We start from the raw sequence: 22751 nt of genomic DNA on the forward strand, positions 1-22751 counted from the left end.
GACTAGGGAGGAGAAGACAACCAAACTTCAGATCTTCCAAGGCCAAAAGGCTTCCCAAATGTTGCTAGCCAATTCCAACCCTTCCCAAGCATTCTACAGATTGTAAATGTCATTCATTAGTCATTATTTTTATGGTTATTAATATTAGCTAGCTAAGATACCTGGCAAAGACAGGTAATAGAATGCATTTTAAAATATCTGATGAGGCTTACCCTGTGTTGTACCTTCAGCACCTTTCCTCTGTATCTGAGGATACAGTGTCTTGAGCGGCACTCCTTCTTTTAAGTGCATTCCCATAAAGCCTGCTGCTCAGACTCTGACATTTTGAGGCACCTCGTCTATCCACTTTTATATTTCTTGTCTTTAAAGGCGACTCTTGGCGTACCTCCTACATCTTTATTCCTCCTTGTGTGTCTCACACTCACACTTCCTCTTTTGAATGCTTCACCAGTGCCAAAACTGGCCAATCGCGCCAGAGCCAAACTGACCAATCAAATTGCTACGCAGGACAGGACACATACAGACAATAGTGTTTTATTATTTAAGAGCCAAAACTGGCCAATCGCGCCAGAGCCAAAACTGGCCAATCAAATTGCTCTGCAGGACAGGACACTTTCAGTCAATAGTGTTTTATTATTTAGTCAATTACTCTTTATTTCAGTTATTCATTATTGATATGATACACCTTCCTAGGAGATTTGATGCATCGGATCAAAATAATTGTTGGGTCATCCACATCTCCTCCAAAAGCAAACATGGCTGCAGAGTAATTTGGACAGCTGTCAGTGTCACAGGACACCACCTTAGAAACCCATAGAAAGAAAATTAATGGTTAGTGTCTAGTGTGATGTGATGGTGCTGCACCAACAGTTGCAACATGACTCCCTAAGATCATGTAAATAAGCCTACAACTGAAAATCACAAGAACAGTTGTGTATGTGAAATGGACTTTAGAGGCATCTGTTAATTTCGTTATTCAGTAATACGTTTATTTTTTTAAATAAGTTTGAGTCTGAAAAGTTTATACAAATATATTGTCCTGGTATCTGGTGAAACCGCCTGATTTTGTTTTTATTTATTATATTGATTTTAAGCTATTATGTCCACTCCCATGTGGAAGGCATTTACGTTGCTAATAATGGTGCCAGATTTCATCCAAACTTGTTTGCTTCTCAGTTATTTTGTCCGTGGACTTGCAAGCTGATAGACCTAAATTTGGTTGGCTACCACCATACATGTACAGAGGTCACACTGAAAGTAGTCAAATCATGTTCAGGGGTGCTTATATATGTAAAAGTCTGGAAGTCGATATTTACTGTAAATGTAGAGTAAATATGAAAACAAAAGTCTTTTATTTGACATAGAAACTACCAACTTGCTGGAGTATGTGAATTTCCCCTTGGGATTAATAAAGTATCTATCTATCTATCTATCTATCTATCTATCTATCTATCTATCTATCTATCTATCTATCTATCTATCTATCTATCTATTATATAGTGCCTTTCATATCTATCTATCTATCTATCTATTATATAGTGCCTTTCATATCTATCTATCTATCTATCTATTATATAGTGCCTTTCATATCTATCTATCTATCTATCTATTATATAGTGCCTTTCATATCTATCTATCTATTATATAGTGCCTTTCATATCTATCTATCTATCTATCTATCTATCTATCTATCTATCTATCTATCTATCTATCATATAGTGCCTTACAGGTAGATCTATCTATCTATCTATTATATAGTGCCTTACAGGTAGATCTATCTATCTATCTATCTATGAATGAATGAATGATTCAACAGATGGGTGCCCCAAACACCAAAAGTATAAAGCTAAATAAAGTAAAAGGATTTTTTTAAACCCATTGTATGAAACATTGACCAGAAAATAAAGATTAGTGCATCCTGCTCAGAAGCATCAAAGGCTGAAAGATCACAATCTTTATTATGCACATCTTCCCCATGTGCTTTTATTTTACAAAGCTGAAGTACTGACGAGATAAGAAAATATCAACCATGATCTTCATTTTTATATACCGCCTCAGTATTGTGCACTGCAGCCTAAGGTGTTTCTCGAGGTCAGATTTGACTGTGCGCTGGCAGTTCCCATCATGTTCAGTGAAAATGTCAGCATTCTTTGCTAAGAAACATGAAGAACTTACTCATCACAAATAAATGCTGCTTTATGTTATACTTCTCTATAGTGCTGCAGTTTTGTGCACTGGAAATTTAAGGGTTGTTTTAGGAAAATGTTGCAAGATTAGAAACTAGTATCCTATCAAGGCTTTTTACAGGTTAAAAAAATAAATAAAATCAAATTGTTTCAACTATAAAAGCTTTCAGTCAAACTACAGGCAAGGTAACTGACTTGTTCAAGGCCTCTCAGTGAATCACTTGGTCTCCTCACAGTCTTCTCAGCGGTCCTTTTACCTTCTCACATGGTGTGTGTGGCAGTGCTGGCATTTATTCTGCAACATGTTGAATGTCTTCACTCCTTCTCTGTATTCACACAGAAAACTGCCACCAGTTGTTTAACTCATTGAACAGCAACATCAGTAAAGGTGGGTGCAGGAAGAGCTACCACACCACTAATCCATTCGTGGTAGTTCAGCTTCCTTTGGCTGCAGTCCGGCAGTGCAGACTTTGTTTGTGTAATCTGTCAGTTTTTTGTCATATTTGATAATTAAGATTCCTTTAGCTGTGGTTCAGCTGCAGGAGGTGCCCTATGCTTCGTTTATCTAATCTCTCCATTTTTTGTCTCTTCTTTTAGAACATGCAGATGGTCTCTGTCATTGTTTGACAGATGGATGCCCTACACTAAAGCCTCAGACGCAGGGATTGGCCAAAGACGCTTGGGAGATTCCGAGGGAGTCATTGCGTCTCGAAGTCAAGTTGGGGCAAGGATGCTTTGGAGAAGTGTGGATGGGTAAGACATGCCACCCAGAATAGTTTTTGAGCTATGAAATGTATAATCTCCAGTGTAGGAAGTTTGGAAGTTAAGATGTCAAACTGATCGACATAGTACAAAATCTGGGAAATTAAGATATTAATGAACAGTAGATATTTTAATAACATAGTCATGTACTCTTTATCAAATACATTGAGTATATTACTTAAGCACAGTGCCTGTTACTGCATTTTCTGGATAGCAACTATGCTATTCTTGTATTTTTGTTATAAAAGTATGAAAGTGACAAACAGATTGCACGACTTTCCATGATTTTCAGATTTAAACTTCATTTACTCTACCTTTCAAAGGTTTTGGAACACCTCAGTTCAACTTCAGATTTAATCAGTTGAAAAGCAATGAATGACCTAAAATAGTAATTCATACAGCTCTTCATGTCAATCAGATATTTGTTTGAATTTCACTACAAGTCACGTGCAGTGTTTATATTGTGAGGGAGTCTTTGTCCAATTTTGTCATTGTAGTCAGTTGTTGGTTAATACTGTCTCAGAGAACAATGATTTTATATAAGGCTGTCATAAATGGCGTCAATGGCCAAGAAGAGGGTCATTAGAAATGATGGCTGTGTTTTCAAAACTAGTTGGGGTTGCTCAATAAAGGCATAATCTTAGGTTACGTATTGCGGAAAACCTCTTCAGGAGTACTAGCATGAGTTGTCTAAATTCTTAGTAATATTGAGACAAAAATAAAGGATTGACAGAGTTTGCTGTGATTTCTTGACACAAGTCTTGCATGTTTATTTAAAAATTATAAGAGAAAATGTCCACCTTAATAGAAGGCTAAGTCTCTATGTATTTGTGTGTCCTCCCGGTTGCTATGTCTCTGTCAATCCAACAGATAGCACATCCCAAACATTTTGTAGCAATAATGTGCAGTGCATTTGGCATTCCAATAGATGGTGCATCACAAATCACAAGGACCGCTTTTACAAATCCCATACCAAATGGTATATGATGGAGATATTTGCATTGCATTTGCCATTACAACAGATTTTATTGCTAGTTTTAGAACTATAAATGTTTGTGATGTGCCATCTGTTGGAATGATGTATGCAATTAATTTTATTACGACATGCATTGCAAAATACATTTCAATAGATGGTGCGTGGCAAACATTAACAATGAGGTTTTGTTGATTACTTAGATTTTGGGTAGCACAGCTAGTATGTTGACAGTTTTATGTGGTAGTAGGTCTTCATAGCAGTTTCCTTAGAAACTTTGTGCAGTTATTGCACAAACAGATATTACCTCTGTCACCAAGAAAAGGCATTGTAATAATTATTTTAATTTAATTTTTTTTTTTTTATATACACATAGGGACCTGGAATGGAACAACGCGTGTAGCCATCAAGACTCTAAAGCCTGGCACTATGTCACCGGAGGCTTTTCTCCAAGAAGCCCAAGTGATGAAGAAGCTTCGTCATGAGAAGCTTGTTCAGCTTTATGCTGTCGTCTCTGAGGAGCCCATTTATATTGTCACAGAGTACATGAGCCAAGGTCAGAGATGTTTACAATTTAAAAATAATAATAATAACTTTAGCAGTGTAACCGTCCTGGTTGTTTGTGTGAGGTTTTTAACTCCCTGAGTAGCTCCAGCGTTTACTGGTTTGTAATGTCTTGATTTGATTATTGTTTTAAAATGAACCCAGAGACCTCAATATAGAACATACCAAGACCTAGCTATTCTTGATTTCTTCCATCTACTGAAGATTTGGTAGATTTTTTTTTGTCAACCTTTGAGTCCTTTTCTGGAGCCATCTGGTAGTGCAGGATGCACCCACAAATACCAGACACCCTTCTCTAAACTCGTTACAAATGACTGCTTGCAAAGATTTTACATCCATGACCACTAACTGAGGGGCTCCACTAAGTCTTAAATCAGCTCCATTAGTTTTGGGACCCTTTAGATTCTAACCTGTTAGGGCCAACATCTTGTGGCCGTATGTTTAATACAAGTCTGTTTAATGACTTGGTCAAGGTTTAAGCGCATATATATATATATATATATATATATATATACAGTGGTGTGAAAAACTTTTTGCCCCCTTCCTGATTTCTTATTCTTTTGCATGTTTGTCACACAAAATGTTTCTGATCATCAAACACATTTAACCATTAGTCAAATATAACACAAGTAAACACAAAATGCAGTTTTTAAATGATGGTGTTTATTATTTAGGGAGAAAAAAAATCCAAACCTACATGGCCCTGTGTGAAAAAGTAATTGCCCCCTTGTTAAAAAATAACCTAACTGTGGTGTATCACACCTGAGTTCAATTTCCGTAGCCACCCCCAGGCCTGATTACTGCCACACCTGTTTCAATCAAGAAATCACTTAAATAGGAGCTGCCTGACACAGAGAAGTAGACCAAAAGCACCTCAAAAGCTAGACATCATGCCAAGATCCAAAGAAATTCAGGAACAAATGAGAACAGAAGCAATTGAGATCTATCAGTCTGGTAAAGGTTATAAAGCCATTTCTAAAGCTTTGGGACTCCAGCGAACCACAGTGAGAGCCATTATCCACAAATGGCAAAAACATGGAACAGTGGTGAACCTTCCCAGGAGTGGCCAGCCGACCAAAATTACCCCAAGAGCGCAGAGACGACTCATCCGAGAGGTCACAAAAGACCCCAGGACAACATCTAAAGAACTGCAGGCCTCACTTGCCTCAATTAAGGTCAGTGTTCACGACTCCACCATAAGAAAGAGACTGGGCAAAAACGGCCTGCATGGCAGATTTCCAAGACGCAAACCACTGTTAAGCAAAAAGAACATTAGGGCTCGTCTCAATTTTGCTAAGAAACATCTCAATGATTGCCAAGACTTTTGGGAAAATACCTTGTGGACTGATGAGTCAAAAGTTGAACTTTTTGGAAGGCAAATGTCCCGTTACATCTGGCGTAAAAGGAACACAGCATTTCAGAAAAAGAACACCATACCAACAGTAAAATATGGTGGTGGTAGTGTGATGGTCTGGGGTTGTTTTGCTGCTTCAGGACCTGGAAGGCTTGCTGTGATAGATGGAACCATGAATTCTACTGTCTACCAAAAAATCCTGAAGGAGAATGTCCGGCCATCTGTTCGTCAACTCAAGCTGAAGCGATCTTGGGTGCTGCAACAGGACAATGACCCAAAACACACCAGCAAATCCACCTCTGAATGGCTGAAGAAAAACAAAATAAAGACTTTGGAGTGGCCTAGTCAAAGTCCTGACCTGAATCCAATTGAGATGCTATGGCATGACCTTAAAAAGGCGGTTCATGCTAGAAAACCCTCAAATAAAGCTGAATTACAACAATTTTGCAAAGATGAGTGGGCCAGAATTCCTCCAGAGCGCTGTAAAAGACTCATTGCAAGTTATCGCAAACGCTTGATTGCAGTTATTGCTGCTAAGGGTGGCCCAACCAGTTATTAGGTTCAGGGGGCAATTACTTTTTCACACAGTGCCATGTAGGTTTGGATTTTTTTTTCTCCCTAAATAATAAAAACAACCATTTACAAACTGCATTTTGTGTTTACTTGTGTTATATTTGACTAATGGTTAAATGTGTTTGATGATCAGAACAATTTTGTGTGACAAACATGCAAAAGAATAAGAAATCAGGAAGGGGGCAAATAGTTTTTCACACCACTGTATATATAATAATAAAAAAAATTTCGCGTTTGAAACGGAAATTACGTATGAAGTGGAAATTACGTATGACCAAGAAGTGCACCCCGCGTTGTCCTATCCCAGCCCTCCTGTCTGGACTACAGCGCTGAGCTGTCTGCTGCCAGGCGCGTTCTGACACAGAAGTTTTATTTATTCGTCCACGTGACTGTCGCGGAAACTGCCACATTGTAACTTTTTTTTAGTTGGCAGTACTTGATAGTAGAAGAGATGAGGAAAACAGCTTTGCATCTTTCTACTTTTTAACTGCGGCGAGCTGTGAACAATGTGCGTGAGAACAGAGTGGATGCTGGGAGGCACGGAATGTCGGGCTGCTCCGCGGGGTTGAGAGCTTCGCAGTTTCGAGCAGCGTCCTCTCTTCTCACACTGTTTGTGACACTTCAAGTGCTCCGTCGGCTCCTGGGAGAGTGGAAATCTTTGCAAATGAGTGTAATCTGCGCCATCGAAGCAGGACTGTGTTTGTAAATTAACCTGCACTTCTACTTACTGTCCCTTAAGGTGAGTTCGGGTCACTAAAACCCCGCAACATTCAAGGTTCCTTTTGTGATGAATTATTTTATATAAGTAAATCACAGGCACGTAGTACAAGGTTGTCAGGCAGAAATTTGGACGATCACATAGAAAATGTAATTTCTATACCACAGCGGTTGTGTAGCGCCTTTCACAAGGGACCTACTGCCGAGAGATAATCCAAATACATTTTACCTGCTGTTAGTACTACTTACCTGTTGTGTTATAGCGCCTTTAAAATGTAGTTTACCCCCAAATGTTAAATGTTAATGTTTTACTGTTTAATAACTTATAGACTACATTTTATTTTTTTCCCTTGCACTCAGTGAGCGAAGCCACTGGGTTATCAGCTAGTAATACTATAGAAATGTGAAGTGTTATTAGTAGATTAAAAACGTATACTCTTCTTCCTCAGTGGTTTGATTCAGTGGTGGTACTCCTTCTATATCGGGTGTCAAACTGAAAACCTGTGGTCCAGATTTACAAGCAGATTTCCTCATCAATATTCCAAACTTATTACATATAATAATAATAATAATAATAATAATAATAATGCATTTTATTTATAGGTGGCAATTTACATTAGCAGTAAATCTCAAAGTACAACATAAAAAGTTTAAACAAAGACAAGATAAAAACAGATAAAACAACAATAATTAGTAGGATTCTTGTTAATAAGCTTTCCTAAATAGAAAAGTCTTTGACTGTTTTTTAAAACAGCCCACAATCTGCTGCGTTCTCAGGCTCTCTGGTAGGGCATTCCAGAGCTGTGGAGCAGTGGCTGCAAAGACTCGGTCACCCATTGTATGAAGTTTGGTCACAGGGGGGCGAAGGTGGTGGGTATTTGCAAAACGGAGGTTTCTTGTAATGGATTTTAGTATAAGGAGTTCTTTAAGATATTGTGGAGCATTTCCATGGATACACTGGTGAGTGAACAAACAGAGTTTGTATTCGATATGGAGATGGATAAGGAGCTAATGAAGTGATCGAAGGATTGGTGAAATGTGTTCATACTTCCGCACCCTGATCAGGATTCTTGCAACACTATTTTGAATTTGTTGGAGCTTTTGAAGGCTGTTGGGTATCCCGATGAGGAGTGCATTACAATAGTCCAGTCTGGATGAGAGAAAGGCATGAACTAGCTTTTCAGCATCACAGAGGGAGAGGTAGGGACAGAGTTTGGTTATGTTTCGGAGATGAAGGAATGCAATTTTACAAAGGTGATGGATATGTGTATCAAATGACAGATGGGAGTCTAACTTGACACCCAGATTTGTAACAGAAGGGGAGAGGGTAATGATACGGTCAGAAAAGGAAATACAATTTACAGAGGAACGAAGTTGATGAGGGGGGTGCCAAATAGGAGTTTGTTTTGGTGCTCTTCATATGCACTTGATGGCCGTTAGTTTTCTCAAAGGACCCCTTTAACATGCATTTCATACATTGGTTGTATTTGTATATAATTTACATTTACACTGGGATTAAAATGCATGTCGGGTCTCCGCTCACATTTATCTATGCTGCACAGCACACCACAGCTTCTAACCTGTAGTTAGAATGGAAACTGGCCACTCACAGTAACCCAGCAAGAAGAAGTGAATAAAAGGTGACATACTACACTGCCATTAAACGCTTTAGTGTTTTAGCATGATGCCAAAGATGTTATTGCAACCTCACACATGCTAATGCTGCTACTCTGCTCACTTTTTAAGGCTGCACAGGTGTCAGGACCGGCCACTTTTCTGTGGCTTTCCTGACTGCTGCCAACACTCAACTATTCTTGTCTTTTTGGCTAACTTGATTGTTGTATGTGGAGAGAAAACACATTTGCATTTCCTCTCATGTTAAATGTTATCACTCTCTGTTTCTAACCAAGTCCAAATGTGGTCTATGTGATCCATCACCAACGCATTTACACCGCATTATTGTAATGTGGTCAACTGATCATGACGCATGTGAATGCAGGCGTAGATCGATGTGCGTTTCAGCTGCAATTTCTCGCCACTATCTGGACTGCCCCTCACACTCACCTTTATGTATTGATGTCATTTTTTTTCACTTAAAGAATAAGTTCAATATTTTTCAAATCAAAGTTATTTCTTCACAAATATGGTATATTAGTGGCGTGTGGTCTTCGGGACAAAAACAACCCAAAGACTCCCTAGCAGTTCATGAACTTGGAAAGGCGTCAGCTACCCAGTGCAGAGGACATGGACCATCTGTGCTTGCTGCCTGCCCCACAGGCTTTTGTGAGAAGACCCTGACGATATCACATCTTAGCTGTATCCCTGGCATATGAGTCCTATTAATGTGTGTCTCGAGAAAATACCTCCCAGATAGACAAGGTTTTTAGTGAAAAACAACTGCCCTCTGTTGCTGAGGTGTTTCAGTTGCACGTTGCTGAGCTGCGGTGTTTGCTTCGTTTCGACATTGTGTGTCTTCATCTGTGTCATTAGCACAACGTTATTGTTCTGCGGTGGTGTTTGATGCACACGGGCATTTCGTAGTGGGATGTGGGGTGCAAGCAAGTGCCGAAAAAATTTAAAGTACATACATACACCATCTTGTGGCTGTGGTGGAGCGTGAGCAGAGCGGACTGCTCCATACACACGCACACACACAGGTCCTTCATTTATACGAGGGGGGACCCGAAAATAACCGGAAATATTTTTAAAACATGTTTAATTTAATTTTCTGTACAAACTACAATTAGTCTCTTTCAAAGTACTCTCCATTTGCAGAAATACACTTATCTAACCGTTTGTTCCATTGTTCGAAACATTTTTTAAATTCGTCTGAAGTAATGCCCATTAATGCTCTGGTCGTTTCTTGTTTTACCTCTTCGACGTCAGCAAAACGCCTTCCTTTCAAGTCTTTTTTTCATCCGAGGGAACAAAAAGAAATTACACGGAGCTAAATCCGGTGAGTAGGGTGGGTGGTTCAGGGTTGTCATACCGTTTCTTGCCAAAAATTGGCGAATGCTGAGAGCAGTGTGAGATGGAGCGTTGTCACGAGGAAAGAACCAATCGCCCGACTCCCACAAATCAGGGCGTTTCCTTCTCACACTGTTGCGCAACCTACTTTTACAAAAAAATTCACTGAACACAAGCACAACCTTCCAGACTGATGGCACTTGGCAGACTGACTTGTGAGGAGTGTAACTAGATCGCCCTAGCGGCCCAACCACGTACTACAAGTACCAACCTAACAACAACAAAATTCCGGTTATTTTTGGGTCCCCCCTCGTATATGTCTAATATGCATTTGCCATCCAAGAATGTGTTTTAAAGATAAGTGTTTTATATAAATTAAAAATGTTGCCTGTCCTGGTGGATGTCATGAGGCACTTAGTTACTCAAGGATTTCCTGAACAAACTTCCATTTTTCAAGCCAAGAAAGCTATTCAGCATTGATCTGCGTCTTGAGATTGCACACACACATTATAAAATAGCTTATACATGTCGTTTTCAAACACAAAAAATGCAAATAGTATGAGATTGTGGCAGGAGCAGTGATTGTCTTCCTCTGTAACAATCCTTTACCTTCGGCTGTGTGGTTTTATTTCTAAAGGCAAAATCCTACTAAACTGTTCCAGCCACATTCTTGGTATTGTGTTGATTTATTTCCATTTTTATATGTGAACTCCTCCCATGAAGGTTAATCACACGAGCGAAAAGAAAACGTATCCTTACCTCAAGAAAAACAGTACCATGAATATGCAATAAAAGGATTATTTCCAGATCCTGTTTGTTATCACACACATGTCTGAAACATGGAAGGCTTGTCTCCTCATATCAAAACATTTGCCGCTAGAGGGTGGACATATTCCATACATTTTTAGGCTTTAGTTTTCCAGATGGCCAAATGGCTTCCATTATAAAACACCAGAGCTGGCTATGTATTTATTTTTAACTTAATAGAAAAGGTTTAAGCGGCAAATACATATACAGTAAATAACTTTGACTTAAAAAATACTGAACATATCCTCTAATGCTAATTTCGGTCCCGTGGCAACTGGTAGCATTCCTAACTAAGAAGAGAGTATCTGATAAAGAGGGTGGGCAGTTTTAACAGATAAACAGTACAAGGCAAAATATACATACGATTGTGATGAGCAGAGAGGTACCCGTGTGTCTTGTTTGTAAAGAAATCTGGCAGTAGCTGTTTTTTGTAACAGTGTTGTAATTTTTTTGTCCCTGAATAAAATTGAGTTTGACACCCTTGCTCTATGTGAAGGCTGTATATTCTATAAATGATCGTGTTCATTTTTTATCAAGAAACTGCAGATTCCACTTGGCAGTAATGAGTAAGTGTGCCAGGATGGCCCTGTGGGTTTGTTTATGGACATTGCGCTTGCCATGTACAGTCATATGAAAAAGTTTGGGAACCCCTCTTAATTCTTTGGATTTTTGTTTCTCATTGGCTGAGCTTTCAAAGTAGCAACTTCCTTTTAATATATGACGTGCCTTATGGAAACAGTAGTATTTCAGCAGTGACATTAAGTTTATTGGATTAACAGAAAATATGCAATATGCATCATAACAAAATTAGACAGGTGCATCAATTTAGGCACCCCAACAGAGAAATGACATCAATACTTCGTTGAGCCTCCTTTTGTAAATCTAACAGCCTCTAGACGCCTCCTATCGCCATTGATGAGGGTCTGGATTCTGGATGGAGGTATTTTTGATCATTCTTCCATACAAAATCTCTCCAGTTCAATTTTTGTTTGCCGAGCATGGACAGCCAGCTTCAAATCATCCCGTAGATTTTCAATGATATTCAAGTCAGGGGACTGTGACGGCCATTCCAGAACATTGTACTTCTCCATCTGTATGAATGCCTTTGTAGATTTCAAACTGTGTTTTGGGTCATTGTCTTGTTGGAATATCCAACCCCTGTGTAACTTCAACTTTGTGACTGATGCTTGAACATTATCCTGAAGAATTTGTTGATATTGGGTTGAATTCATCTGACCCTCGACTTTAACAAGGTCCCCAGTCCCTGAAGTAGCCACACAGCCCCCCAGCATGATGGAACCTCCACCAAATTTGACAGTAGGTAGCAGGTGTTTTTCTTGGAATGCGGTGCTCTTCTTCCGCCATGCAAAGCGCTTTTTGTTATGACCAGATAACTCAATTTCTGTCTCATCAGTCCAAAGCACTTTGTTCCAAAAAGAATCTGGCTTGTCTAAATAAGCATTTGCATACAATAAGTGGCTCTGTTTGTGGCGTGCGTGCAGAAAGGGCTTCTTTCTCATCACTCTGCCATACAGATGTTCTTTGTGTAAATTGCACTGAATTGTAGAACAATGTACAGATAAACCATCTGCAACAAGATGTTCTTGCAGGTGTTTGGAGGTGATCTGTGGGTTGTCTGTAACCATTCTCACAATCCTGCCGCTCCTGTATTTTTCTTGGCCTGCCAGACCTGCTGGGTTTAACAGCAACTGTGCCTGTGGCCTTCCATTTCCTGATTCCATTCCTTACAGTTGAAACTGACAGTTTAAACCTCTGAGGTAGCTTTTTGTAGCCTTCCCCTAAACCATGAGACTGAACAATCTTTGTTTTCAGATCTTTTCAGAGTTGCTTTGAGGATCCCATGCTGTCACTCTTCAGAGGAGAGTCAAAGGGAAGGAAGCACAACAACCTTAAATACCTTTATATTTCATGATTGGACTCACCCGTTTATGAAGTTCAAGGCTTAACGAGCTAATCCAACCAATTTGGTGTTATAAGTAATTCGGTATTGAGTAGCAGTGACAGGCATTCAAATCAGCACAATGACAAGGGGACCCACATTTTTGCACAGCCAGTTTTCACATTTGATTTAATTTCATACAACTAAATACTGCTTCACTAAAAATCTTTGTTCGGAAAACACCCCAGTATTCAGATGTTCCTAGGAAATGAAAGACATGCCACTGGTATCTTTTTTGTTAAAAGTAAATTATTATGCAGGCTGAGAGGGGTTCCCAAACTTTTTCATATGACTGTATATCAGTATTTTAGGACTGCAGTATCTACTGTGTCTAGAGGAGCCTTCTTAAACCAATAAATCTTGCTTCCTTCACAGGTAGCCTTTTGGATTTCCTTAAAGGAGACATGGGGAGGATGCTTCGACTACCTCAGTTGGTGGATATGGCCTCTCAGGTGTGTAAATGCTTGCCATTTGTTTGTTTTTTTTAATTCAATTTATTAGATGGTAAAATCCTTGCATTATTTATTATTTATAGCACCTTTCATAGGGCAGACCCTCACACATCTCATTATTAAGATAATAACCATAATAATCATATGGGTAAGATATGTTCAGTATGTATCTGTAATTCATAACACTGTTTAAACTGTTTTTTTCAGATTGCTGCAGGAATGGCCTATGTGGAGAGAATGAATTATGTTCATCGGGACCTTAGAGCAGCCAACATCTTAGTTGGTGATAATCTAGTTTGTAAAGTGGCAGATTTTGGGTTAGCACGATTAATCGAAGACAACGAGTACACTGCCAGACAGGGTGAGTCCATTGCCAGACACGGTCAACAAGATATTAAATTAATTTATGTATGACACTCAGAGCAGTATAAAAAGCTTCTAGCTGCAAAGCAATAACAAAAAGTAATAAACCATGCATCATTTATATAAAAGAACACACAAATTAGGTTAGCATGCAGTAAGCCCAAACAAACTTTAATCTGATTATAAGTTTTTAGGGTCATTAGTGTTACGCATACAGAGTACAGTGAAATTCTTACTGTGCTAACTCTCCGACACTACGTTACCCTGAAACATCTCCCTTATCTGAAAATCACAGATCAATATGATTATTGTAGAAATATGAGTTCTTTAATATAATAACAGGGATATGGCTTAGCTATAGCACTGTAGAAAATAAATGTCTAAGTGAGACACACAAGACATTGCAATCACTTTGTGTTTAAACCAGAAACATCCAACCAACTGCAAACTTTTGCCACATGTTTCCCCATAGTCAACAAATAGTTTTACTGCATTTTTAAATATCATTTTTTCCGTCAGTGCTTACAAATTGATAAATCATATGTCTGGAAAGAACATTATAAATGTTATAGCCATTCTATACAATATGTTCCATGGTTTTTTGCAGATTATTTGCTAGGTTTCCCAAACATTTCCCTGAGAATCTACGGTGTGATTGGCTTAGATGAACTTTCTCCCCTCCAGTGCCCCATGAAACTTTGCCAGGCCAGAATGACCAAGCTGCAGCAGCCATGTTGGATGGTGATGTCACTACACAGTCTGTGGTACTGGTCTGATTTACAGCATTCGTGATGTCACTACCCAATTGGTACTCAAGTCAGATTTGCACACCACATGTCGGTAAAATAAAGTTTAAAAGAAGTAAAAAATAAAACTTGTAGTATTTTCATTTGAGAGTAGATTAGCTCACGATAATGACAATATTATGAAAATGCCTTGTTGCTCTGCATAGATAATAATAATTCATTACATTTATATAAGATGCCTTGTACGTTGTGTCTTCACAATGGGTTAAGCATGTTATACTCCTTGCTATGTAGGACAGATCAGGTAGCGACACAGACAGCCCCCTGAGTGAGTAACACTAAATCTTTGGATCACAAGCTCTGCTGGGTGTGTGTTAGTCGTAGTGAAAAGAGTTCGGGAGACGCAGAGACTATTGTGGACTTGGAGTGTAATAATTTTATCTCAGGGAGGCACGGTGGTGCAAAAGTTAGCACTGCTGCCTCATAGCTCAGATCACTTTTTTGGGCACGATAATTGGTCCAACATAGTTAGCAGACGCTTCCATGCCCTCAGGGACTCTTAAAAGACCATTGTACCACTATAACTCACTCAAAACTAGTTCAGTTTCTCCTTCCCCACTGACTTCATTATGTTTCTTCAAGTTTGTTGAAATTCCTGAACATTTTCGCATTTTTGAGGAACCTGAGGTGTGAAGCAAGTGCAGTGAGGTTCGTTTATCACTCCAACACCATGTCCTTAGTTCTCATTTTATATCGCCCATATTGTACTCCATGTTAAAAATGAAAGTTATTACAAGTTCCAGTGAAAGTGTTGATATGAAAGTGTTCATAGACATCCCCCCATCTCTTTAATCCCAGTGTTGTGGTCTTTACCTTTTCTTAGTCCAAGCCAATAGACAGCATTCATTCACTGAAAGACAAAGGTAACGAAATGTTCATCCATCCAGGCTGTCAGGACAAAGTTCCCTCACTTTCCACTTCCATGTTCTCTGCACTCCATTGCTTCCCCTCTTTTACTCTTCTGTTTACTAGTCCTTAATATATTATTAGTACCATATTTACATGTGTACCACGCGCACATTTTTTCCCCGAAAATTAGCCTTAGAAACTCAGGTGCATGTCATACACGAGGAAGTTTTTTTCTGTAATGTTTTACTTCTTCTGCTTGGGCTCACTCTCCCTCTCTCTCTCTTTCGTCATGTAACAAAAACAGAAGTGCATTTCGTGGAAAACATGCCCTAAACTCTTCCTATACAATCACAACACGTGTCGTACACGGGGCAAATTTTTTTCACGATTTTCTTTGTAAAAATTAGGGTGCGCGTCTTACATGAGGGCGCGTGGTACACAAGTAAATACGGTAATTATTAAATTAGGTGATGGCCTGCCCTACCCATCATCTGTTTACCAAAGAGACTGACAGCTACATACTTGTGCCCCTTTTTATACTTATTTACTGGTTAGTCTAGTTTAAAAAAAAAAAAAAAAAAAAGTACCAAAATGCAAACATGTTAAAATGAGAAGAAAACTCCAACTGGTGAAGTGTACTGCGTAGACACACTCAATCAGCTCCATGAACCTTGTACAGCTAAGATTATTGAGCGTCAGTTCATTTTTATTAAGGTGGAAGTGGCTGGAAAGTATTAATGTTAATGTAGCCAATGTTACTGGTCCTGGGTGTCTGACCTTTTCCTCTGTTTGTTTAAAACCATCTAGGAGCAAAATTTCCCATTAAGTGGACGGCCCCTGAGGCCGCTTTGTATGGCCGCTTTACCATTAAGTCAGACGTCTGGTCGTTTGGCATTTTACTGACTGAACTTGCAACCAAGGGAAGAGTACCCTATCCAGGTAAGTTTAATCTGCAAGACATTTGTGTTACAGCTGCAGCACCGTCCGAAAATGACAAGAGGGAGCAGGTGATGGAGATGAGGGATCAGATTTCTGTTAGAGAAATACTTCACCCAAAAATGAAAAAAAAAAAACTTTTAATTGTCCACAGATCCTGTCTTTGGTTCAAAAGCTCAATTATTGCTTATGAAAAGAATGACATATAGAAACAAACTTAACTAAATTTCCATATTGGTATGATGGGAGATTCATTAAATGAACTGGAGCATCTAAGAATGAGACTGTGAGCTATGCAGAGGGCTAACATCACAGCAGTATATTCGTATTTTTTATATGGCATGTACAGTGACTGCAGGTACGTAACAGGTTTATGAATTAGTAACATAATACTGAAAAATAATCCCATAACAGATGGAATTCCCATGTAGCCCAGTAAACTGATGTGGTTTGTTGTTTAGCTTGAGACAGGATGAGCACTTTCTGAAGCCCTTATGTTTATGTGCTTTGTTTAAGACCACCAAGTGCCTTATGAATCTGCATTTGCAATTAGACCAGTCAACAGAAACATTCTCTCTGCAACAAGAACTGGCTATTTAGTGTGTGCCACCTGTCCGTTTAGATGATGTACAGGAATGCAGGGGAGAAGTTGTAAAATCCCATGTGACTGACTCACTGATCAGCAGATCCTGGATTCTCTGAGTTGCACAAGAGGCACGTGTTCTTCTGTAAAATGTCCCCCATATCTGTTCCTACCACATGTTGCAACAGGGTATTCCTGAGATTAAAAAAGCCAGCAGCTTTACAGTGGCTTTCCCTATTATGCTGCCTTATAATGTGGAATCTGGATGTGCTCAAATAGAAGCATTTGCTCTGTGGGAAGTCTTGCTGAAACCTGACGTACGACAGGGAATCAAGCAAAAGTTAGCACATGGGATTTATTAAAAAAATGGAACGAACCTTAACAAAACTGATCATGTCATTTCTCAATGTAGTCTCCATCCTTCTCTATGCACTTGCATGGATTCCAGCAGAATAAAAGCTTTGGTCTTGTCCTCGCAACCACTCGTGTTACCCAAGTTATTGTTGAACACGACATGCTGAGGGGTACTCCAGTCACTGGTGCAAATTACTGTGACTTTCTGAAGACCAATGTGAAGCCTGCTATTCGATCCCACCGGTGGGGACTGCTGTGCCCAGGAGTCCTTTTGCTGCAAGACAATGACACACACTGCTAAGAACACCAGGGCTTGTCTGGAGAAACTGAAGTTTGAGGTATTGCCACATCCTCCTTATTCGCCAGATTTGGCACCGTGTGATTTCCACCTTTTTGGACCGCTAAAAAAAACATCTGGGTGGTTGTCAATTCAAGATAGACGATGCCGTGAAGAAAGCAGTGCACGAGTGGTTTGTGAGGACGAGACAACACCTTTTATTCTGCTGGGACCCAGACAGGTGGTGCAAGTGCATGGAGAAGAGTGGAGATGACATTGAGAAATGACGTGATCAGCTTTTGTAAGGTTCGTTCCATTTTCTAACTTTAGTTTGACTCCCCCTCGTATAATATATAGGTCTGGAGACCACTATGAGTGAATTTTGCCTAATAACTGGGTGGGAACAATTAAACAACTCACTGAGTGTCACATTTCTAAACCAATCCAATGCCTTATGAAGGTGGTACTCAAAGTAGAGAGAGCAAGCTTCTGATTACGATGAACCATCTACAGTTGACAGGTCTCCTAAAGAGACCCCAAATTAAACATATATGCATATGCAGAGAGCACATTATGCATATTAAAAATAAACATAACCTGTTGCATGAGAAAAACCTTTGTGACACACTGGTTATACATTGGTACTTGAAGACATCAGACGTGAATGATACATTGTCGTAGGTGCTGTGTGTGCTCTCTGTTGCTCAGCGTTATGCCGATAGTTTAGGAGTCAATGTAAGCTTGAAAAAAACGGGCAGCTATGTTCGTTAAAATATGAATTGTAAAATATGTGTTCAAAATAAATGGTGTTATGAGAGCTGATAACAAGGAGCCATAAGAGATGCAGATTTCAGTACTCAAAACACCCGAAACAACAAATCTGCCCGATGACACCAGTAGATGAACAACATGGCTGCACAGCATCCCTTCTGACTGCACGTCTAAATGAATAACTGGAAGAAGTTAACATTACTGTCCAACTGAAAATGCAAACATGCCATGCCAGCATGTGGCATTTTAACATATAGTGTATAGACCACAATGCATACCTAAACTCTGTTTGCTGTTATGACACACAGTAATGCAATAGTCAAAATGACAGAAAGATATCATAACAGACAAGCACGTCTCAAACGCATCCAGCCAAGGGTTTTTTTTCTTCTCTCACAGCATTCATTAAAACATGCAAATAAATTATAAAGCTTCAGTTTAGGGAAGCAATTACTGGATGGGTTTATCCATTCCCGGGAATCCCGCATGCCATTCCCGGGAATGACACAGTGCACGGGCATCTCACATGTGAATGGTTTTAGAGCGAGCGACACTTATTTTTAATAAAACTACTGCAATATGTTGACACCAATAAAAGACTAACCTTAACTACAAGCAGTTCATGCTGTCATATAAGTACGTGTATCTAATTAGTTGCGGTAATAAGAGCATAGAAAGCACAACATGTTGAGCGTGCGGTCGTCCAGGCGAGAACACACCTTCATGCAGAGTACGCCAGCCACTGAGAAAGCATGCTCTGCCTTCACTGAAGTAGATGGCACAGTCATCAGATACTGATACCCGTGTTTTAAACAACACCCGCGCTTGCCGTTGCTCTGAAACACCGCCGTTTCAGCTTTTACTGATGCATCCAGTTTCTTGTCATCATTCTGTGATGGCAAGTTTCTTGGCACAGATAATGCGGACGCAACAGATTGACGCATTGCAATTTCAAGTTGCTGTTCAAAGCTGTTGTCTGATGAAGTGCAAGCTGCAGCAATGGCGCCACCTTAATTATTTTCAACTATAACTGTTATTTCTTGATCGATTTTTACATGCTATATATGCGAAATTGGCCGTTCCCGTTCAGCCGGGAATTCCAGCAGTTTCATTCCCTACTTCAGTTGCCTTGTGCTACTGAATGGATAACAGCAGTTTTAGCTTTTTAATTTCTCTCCGCGTCAAGTCCTTTCTTCAGCCTCTTTTGCTCTCTTGATGATACCCCAGTGGTGGCTTAAAATGCACGGACTGGAGAAATTGGGGGCTGGTTGTTTTATGAAGAAGCCCTCTAGATGTGTAGCCATTGCAGAGCAGAATTTCATCGCTGTTTACCACATACTTTTTAATGGGTTGTCCCCAGGCATGTATTCTCATTTGAGCACAACAGCTGTTGATTAAATTAATAAAAATCTACAGAGCCTTTTGTAATGATTATAAACAGTAAAAGCTTGATTATTAGTCACTCAATTAAATGTCAGTCTCTGTTAACCATCAGAGGCAAAAAAAAAAAAAAGCGCACGCCAGTGCCTACCTATTACTATAGTACTACTGCCGAGTGGTACGCTGCGAGCGCTCACTTTGGAACAACTCTCCCTTTCTGTTAGCGTGTAGTGTTCTTCCCCAGCACCACAGTGTCGGTTAACGTAACTCCAGTTTTAATATCGCTTCATAGCTTTTCTCTTTTATTATAATTAATCTACTATACATTGTTATGGCTGATAAACATAAGTGGGTGGTGTTGGAATTGTCACAAAAAAGTGAAATTATTAAACGTTTACAAAATGGCAAAAGTACTTCAAGTATTGCTTCAGTTTATGGATTAGGAAGACAACAGTGAACGATGTAAAGTGTGTTGCTGACAAAATTGAAAAACGTACTGAAAATGAAATACCACTGACGGTGATGTTGTTGTGTATTATTGTTAAGGTTCTCCCATATTGTAATTTTCTTATGTTTTGTAATATATTGGGACATGCAGGGAGCATGTGATGCGCTGTTGGGGAGCCGAAAGGGTGGAATGAATGCTGTAAATAATGGGACTGGGTGAAGGGCTCCTGTTCTGTAAGGGGTGGACAGGAGAAATATGGAGAAAAAGGAAGGTGCGGCAGAAGGAAGTTTTGAGTAGAGAGTCAGGAGACAGTAAGCAGGAGGGTTTGTGGTATAGAAAAAAGGAACGTGAGTAGCAGGAGATAAACTGATAACCCATATAATGGAGTATAAGACAGGGCACCGTCTGTTACAGAACGAAGACTCCCAAGTAAAATTTAGAAAACTCCAGTACCTCTGAGTTGTGGTTCCTTATTACACTGCTCGTTACAATATTACAGTATATGAATTCATTTTGTTAATACTATATTTTGTTTTGTAAATAAATATGACTATTTGCTAATCTACAGCATATCATTTTTAAAGTAGCTGTTCTGTTATCCGTCATGGCCTCTGTCCCGACCCCTACGGATAATCGAGGTTTTACTGACTAGTCTGTTTGCACTATCATAGCTGCAGTGCCTTCAGAACATATTCACACTCCTTCACTTTTTCACATTTTGTTATGTTGCAGTCCCACGATAAAATCATTTAAATGTATTGTTTCCCTCAAGCAGAACTCAATACCCCAGAAAGCCAAAACAAGATTCTAAGATTTGTTTTCAAATGTATCAAAAAGACAAAAAAACAAAACTGAGGATTGGCAAAAATTCTGAATTGGCTTGGAGGAAGCTGGCATTGTAGTTTCAGCTGTAGAGTGGCTCAAGTTAATAAAAAATAAAAAGAGACAGTACTCCAGGTGTTTCGTGGGATCAGGGTGGTCCAGATCTAATTATGCAATTTTCATTACGCTATAACTTAAGTTTATTACATAGAGTATTCACAACTGAATGGAGGACAAGTGGGGACATTACATGGAAAATCAGTGAATTAATTCAATGTAAGTCCATTTTCGTTTATTACAAGTTTGATAGATTAGAGGTCTCCGTGACCCCTTGAACCCTTGGATAAAACGTCAGACACCAGGTAAAAGTCCAATAATTATATTTATTAGGACAATACAGTGCACCAAGCACCCTCCTCTCCACAATACTCAATAATAATAACAATAACAATAATCCTCCACACTCCCAGACACTTTGCCACCCTTCCTCCCAGCTCAGCTCAAAGTTCTGGGCTTCCCAGAGTCCTTTTATAGCTCCTGACCCGGAAGTGGTTCTAAGCACAACCCACAAGTCCATTTCCTTCCGGGTCAGGGCAAACAGTCCTCTTTTTCAACCCGGAAGCACGTCGTTTCCTCTTGTCACATGATCATGACGCACCTCCGGGTTATAGGGCAAGTAAGAGTTCGGCAGTCTCCCCACAGCGACTCCTGGTGGTCCCCAAGGTGTCCAGCAGGGCTGTGCATATAAACTACAAAGTCCATGAGGCCCTGCTGGAATTCGGGGAACGTCCACGCTGTTGGGAGAGCTCCATCTGGCGGCCTGGGGGTGAGGGCTGGAATATTTAGCCGGCCACACACCACACAAGATATTTCGAACAATTCTTTTGTCTTGCATTGTTTTCCTGCATTGCATTAAAAGTTGCATAATTAGATCTAGACCACCCTATATATACACTTTTACATTGGAGACCCAGTAGTAGTCATTTGGTGTAGAAGCAGACTGGCGCGGGCACCCTCAGCCCCAATGAAGGCACTTGGAGTCTCAGGACACGCAGCAGAATTAAGATTTATTGTATGGCGCACCTACAGGCACACTACAAATGCAATGAGTGAGTAGCCATAGGTAGCTCTACTTGTATTACAGTTCTTATCACACAAGACATTATCCATCCTCATCTGACTCCTAACATTCCCCAACTTTAGTTCTGCCCCTAATTAATTCCACTGTTATTTCTCAGCTGAGGGGGTGTCAAACCCCTCTCTGTCCATCATGTCTGTCTGACAAGGCCTACCTGTACTCCCTATTAGCTCGACGCTTTCTACTATTATTTAGAGCCAAAGAGTTCACATTCCCTCTCTAAGCGAGGGGCCCATCCTTTTCCAGCTCTCCTGCACGTCTAACCTTTGACTTATGAACTATCGGTGGTTTCTAGCTCATACAGAATAAAAGAAAATATGTAGGCATAACTCTTTTTAATTCTTTGAGGGCTGAATATTTTTTCCAAAAAACAGTTTCTGAAAAGCAATGGTTTCACACAGAAATCAACACAAAACGTCTGTTGCTGCATGCTGCGGCAGCCAATTTGATAAGAATGTGCGGCAGACTTGCTGCCAAGCTGTCTTCACGTGGCTGAGGCAGCACATCAGCGATCACGGTTTCTACCTCTTATCATTGTTAAGTGGCACTCCTCCCTGGCGAACATTGCCATAGGCGTATCAGCTACATGAACCCGTTCAGCACCATGGGGACCAGTCAACTGAAGCTGGAACCTCACATTCGTTTTCGATCACTTGTATCAAAATCATTGTCCGACAAGTCATAGTCCAGTTCAGAGATAACAGGCCAT

The 22751-nt window shown here is 39.8% G+C and overlaps 1 protein-coding gene across 3 annotated transcripts in view; it reads left to right on the top strand.

Annotated features, from left to right (window-relative positions):
• The window catches only part of src (v-src avian sarcoma (Schmidt-Ruppin A-2) viral oncogene homolog), a 179283-nt gene that overhangs the window by 155196 nt on the left and 1336 nt on the right, over positions 1-22751 (top strand). For all 3 annotated transcript variants that reach the window (XM_051932572.1, XM_028812089.2, XM_051932573.1), the window contains 5 exons: positions 2784-2939; positions 4298-4477; positions 13239-13315; positions 13523-13676; positions 16141-16272. In XM_051932572.1, coding sequence (XP_051788532.1) covers positions 2784-2939; positions 4298-4477; positions 13239-13315; positions 13523-13676; positions 16141-16272 — 699 coding nt within the window. The remainder of the gene's footprint in view (positions 1-2783; positions 2940-4297; positions 4478-13238; positions 13316-13522; positions 13677-16140; positions 16273-22751) is intronic.

This window comes from Erpetoichthys calabaricus, chromosome 10 (assembly GCF_900747795.2).
Source record: "Erpetoichthys calabaricus chromosome 10, fErpCal1.3, whole genome shotgun sequence".
Lineage (NCBI taxonomy): Eukaryota > Metazoa > Chordata > Cladistia > Polypteriformes > Polypteridae > Erpetoichthys > Erpetoichthys calabaricus.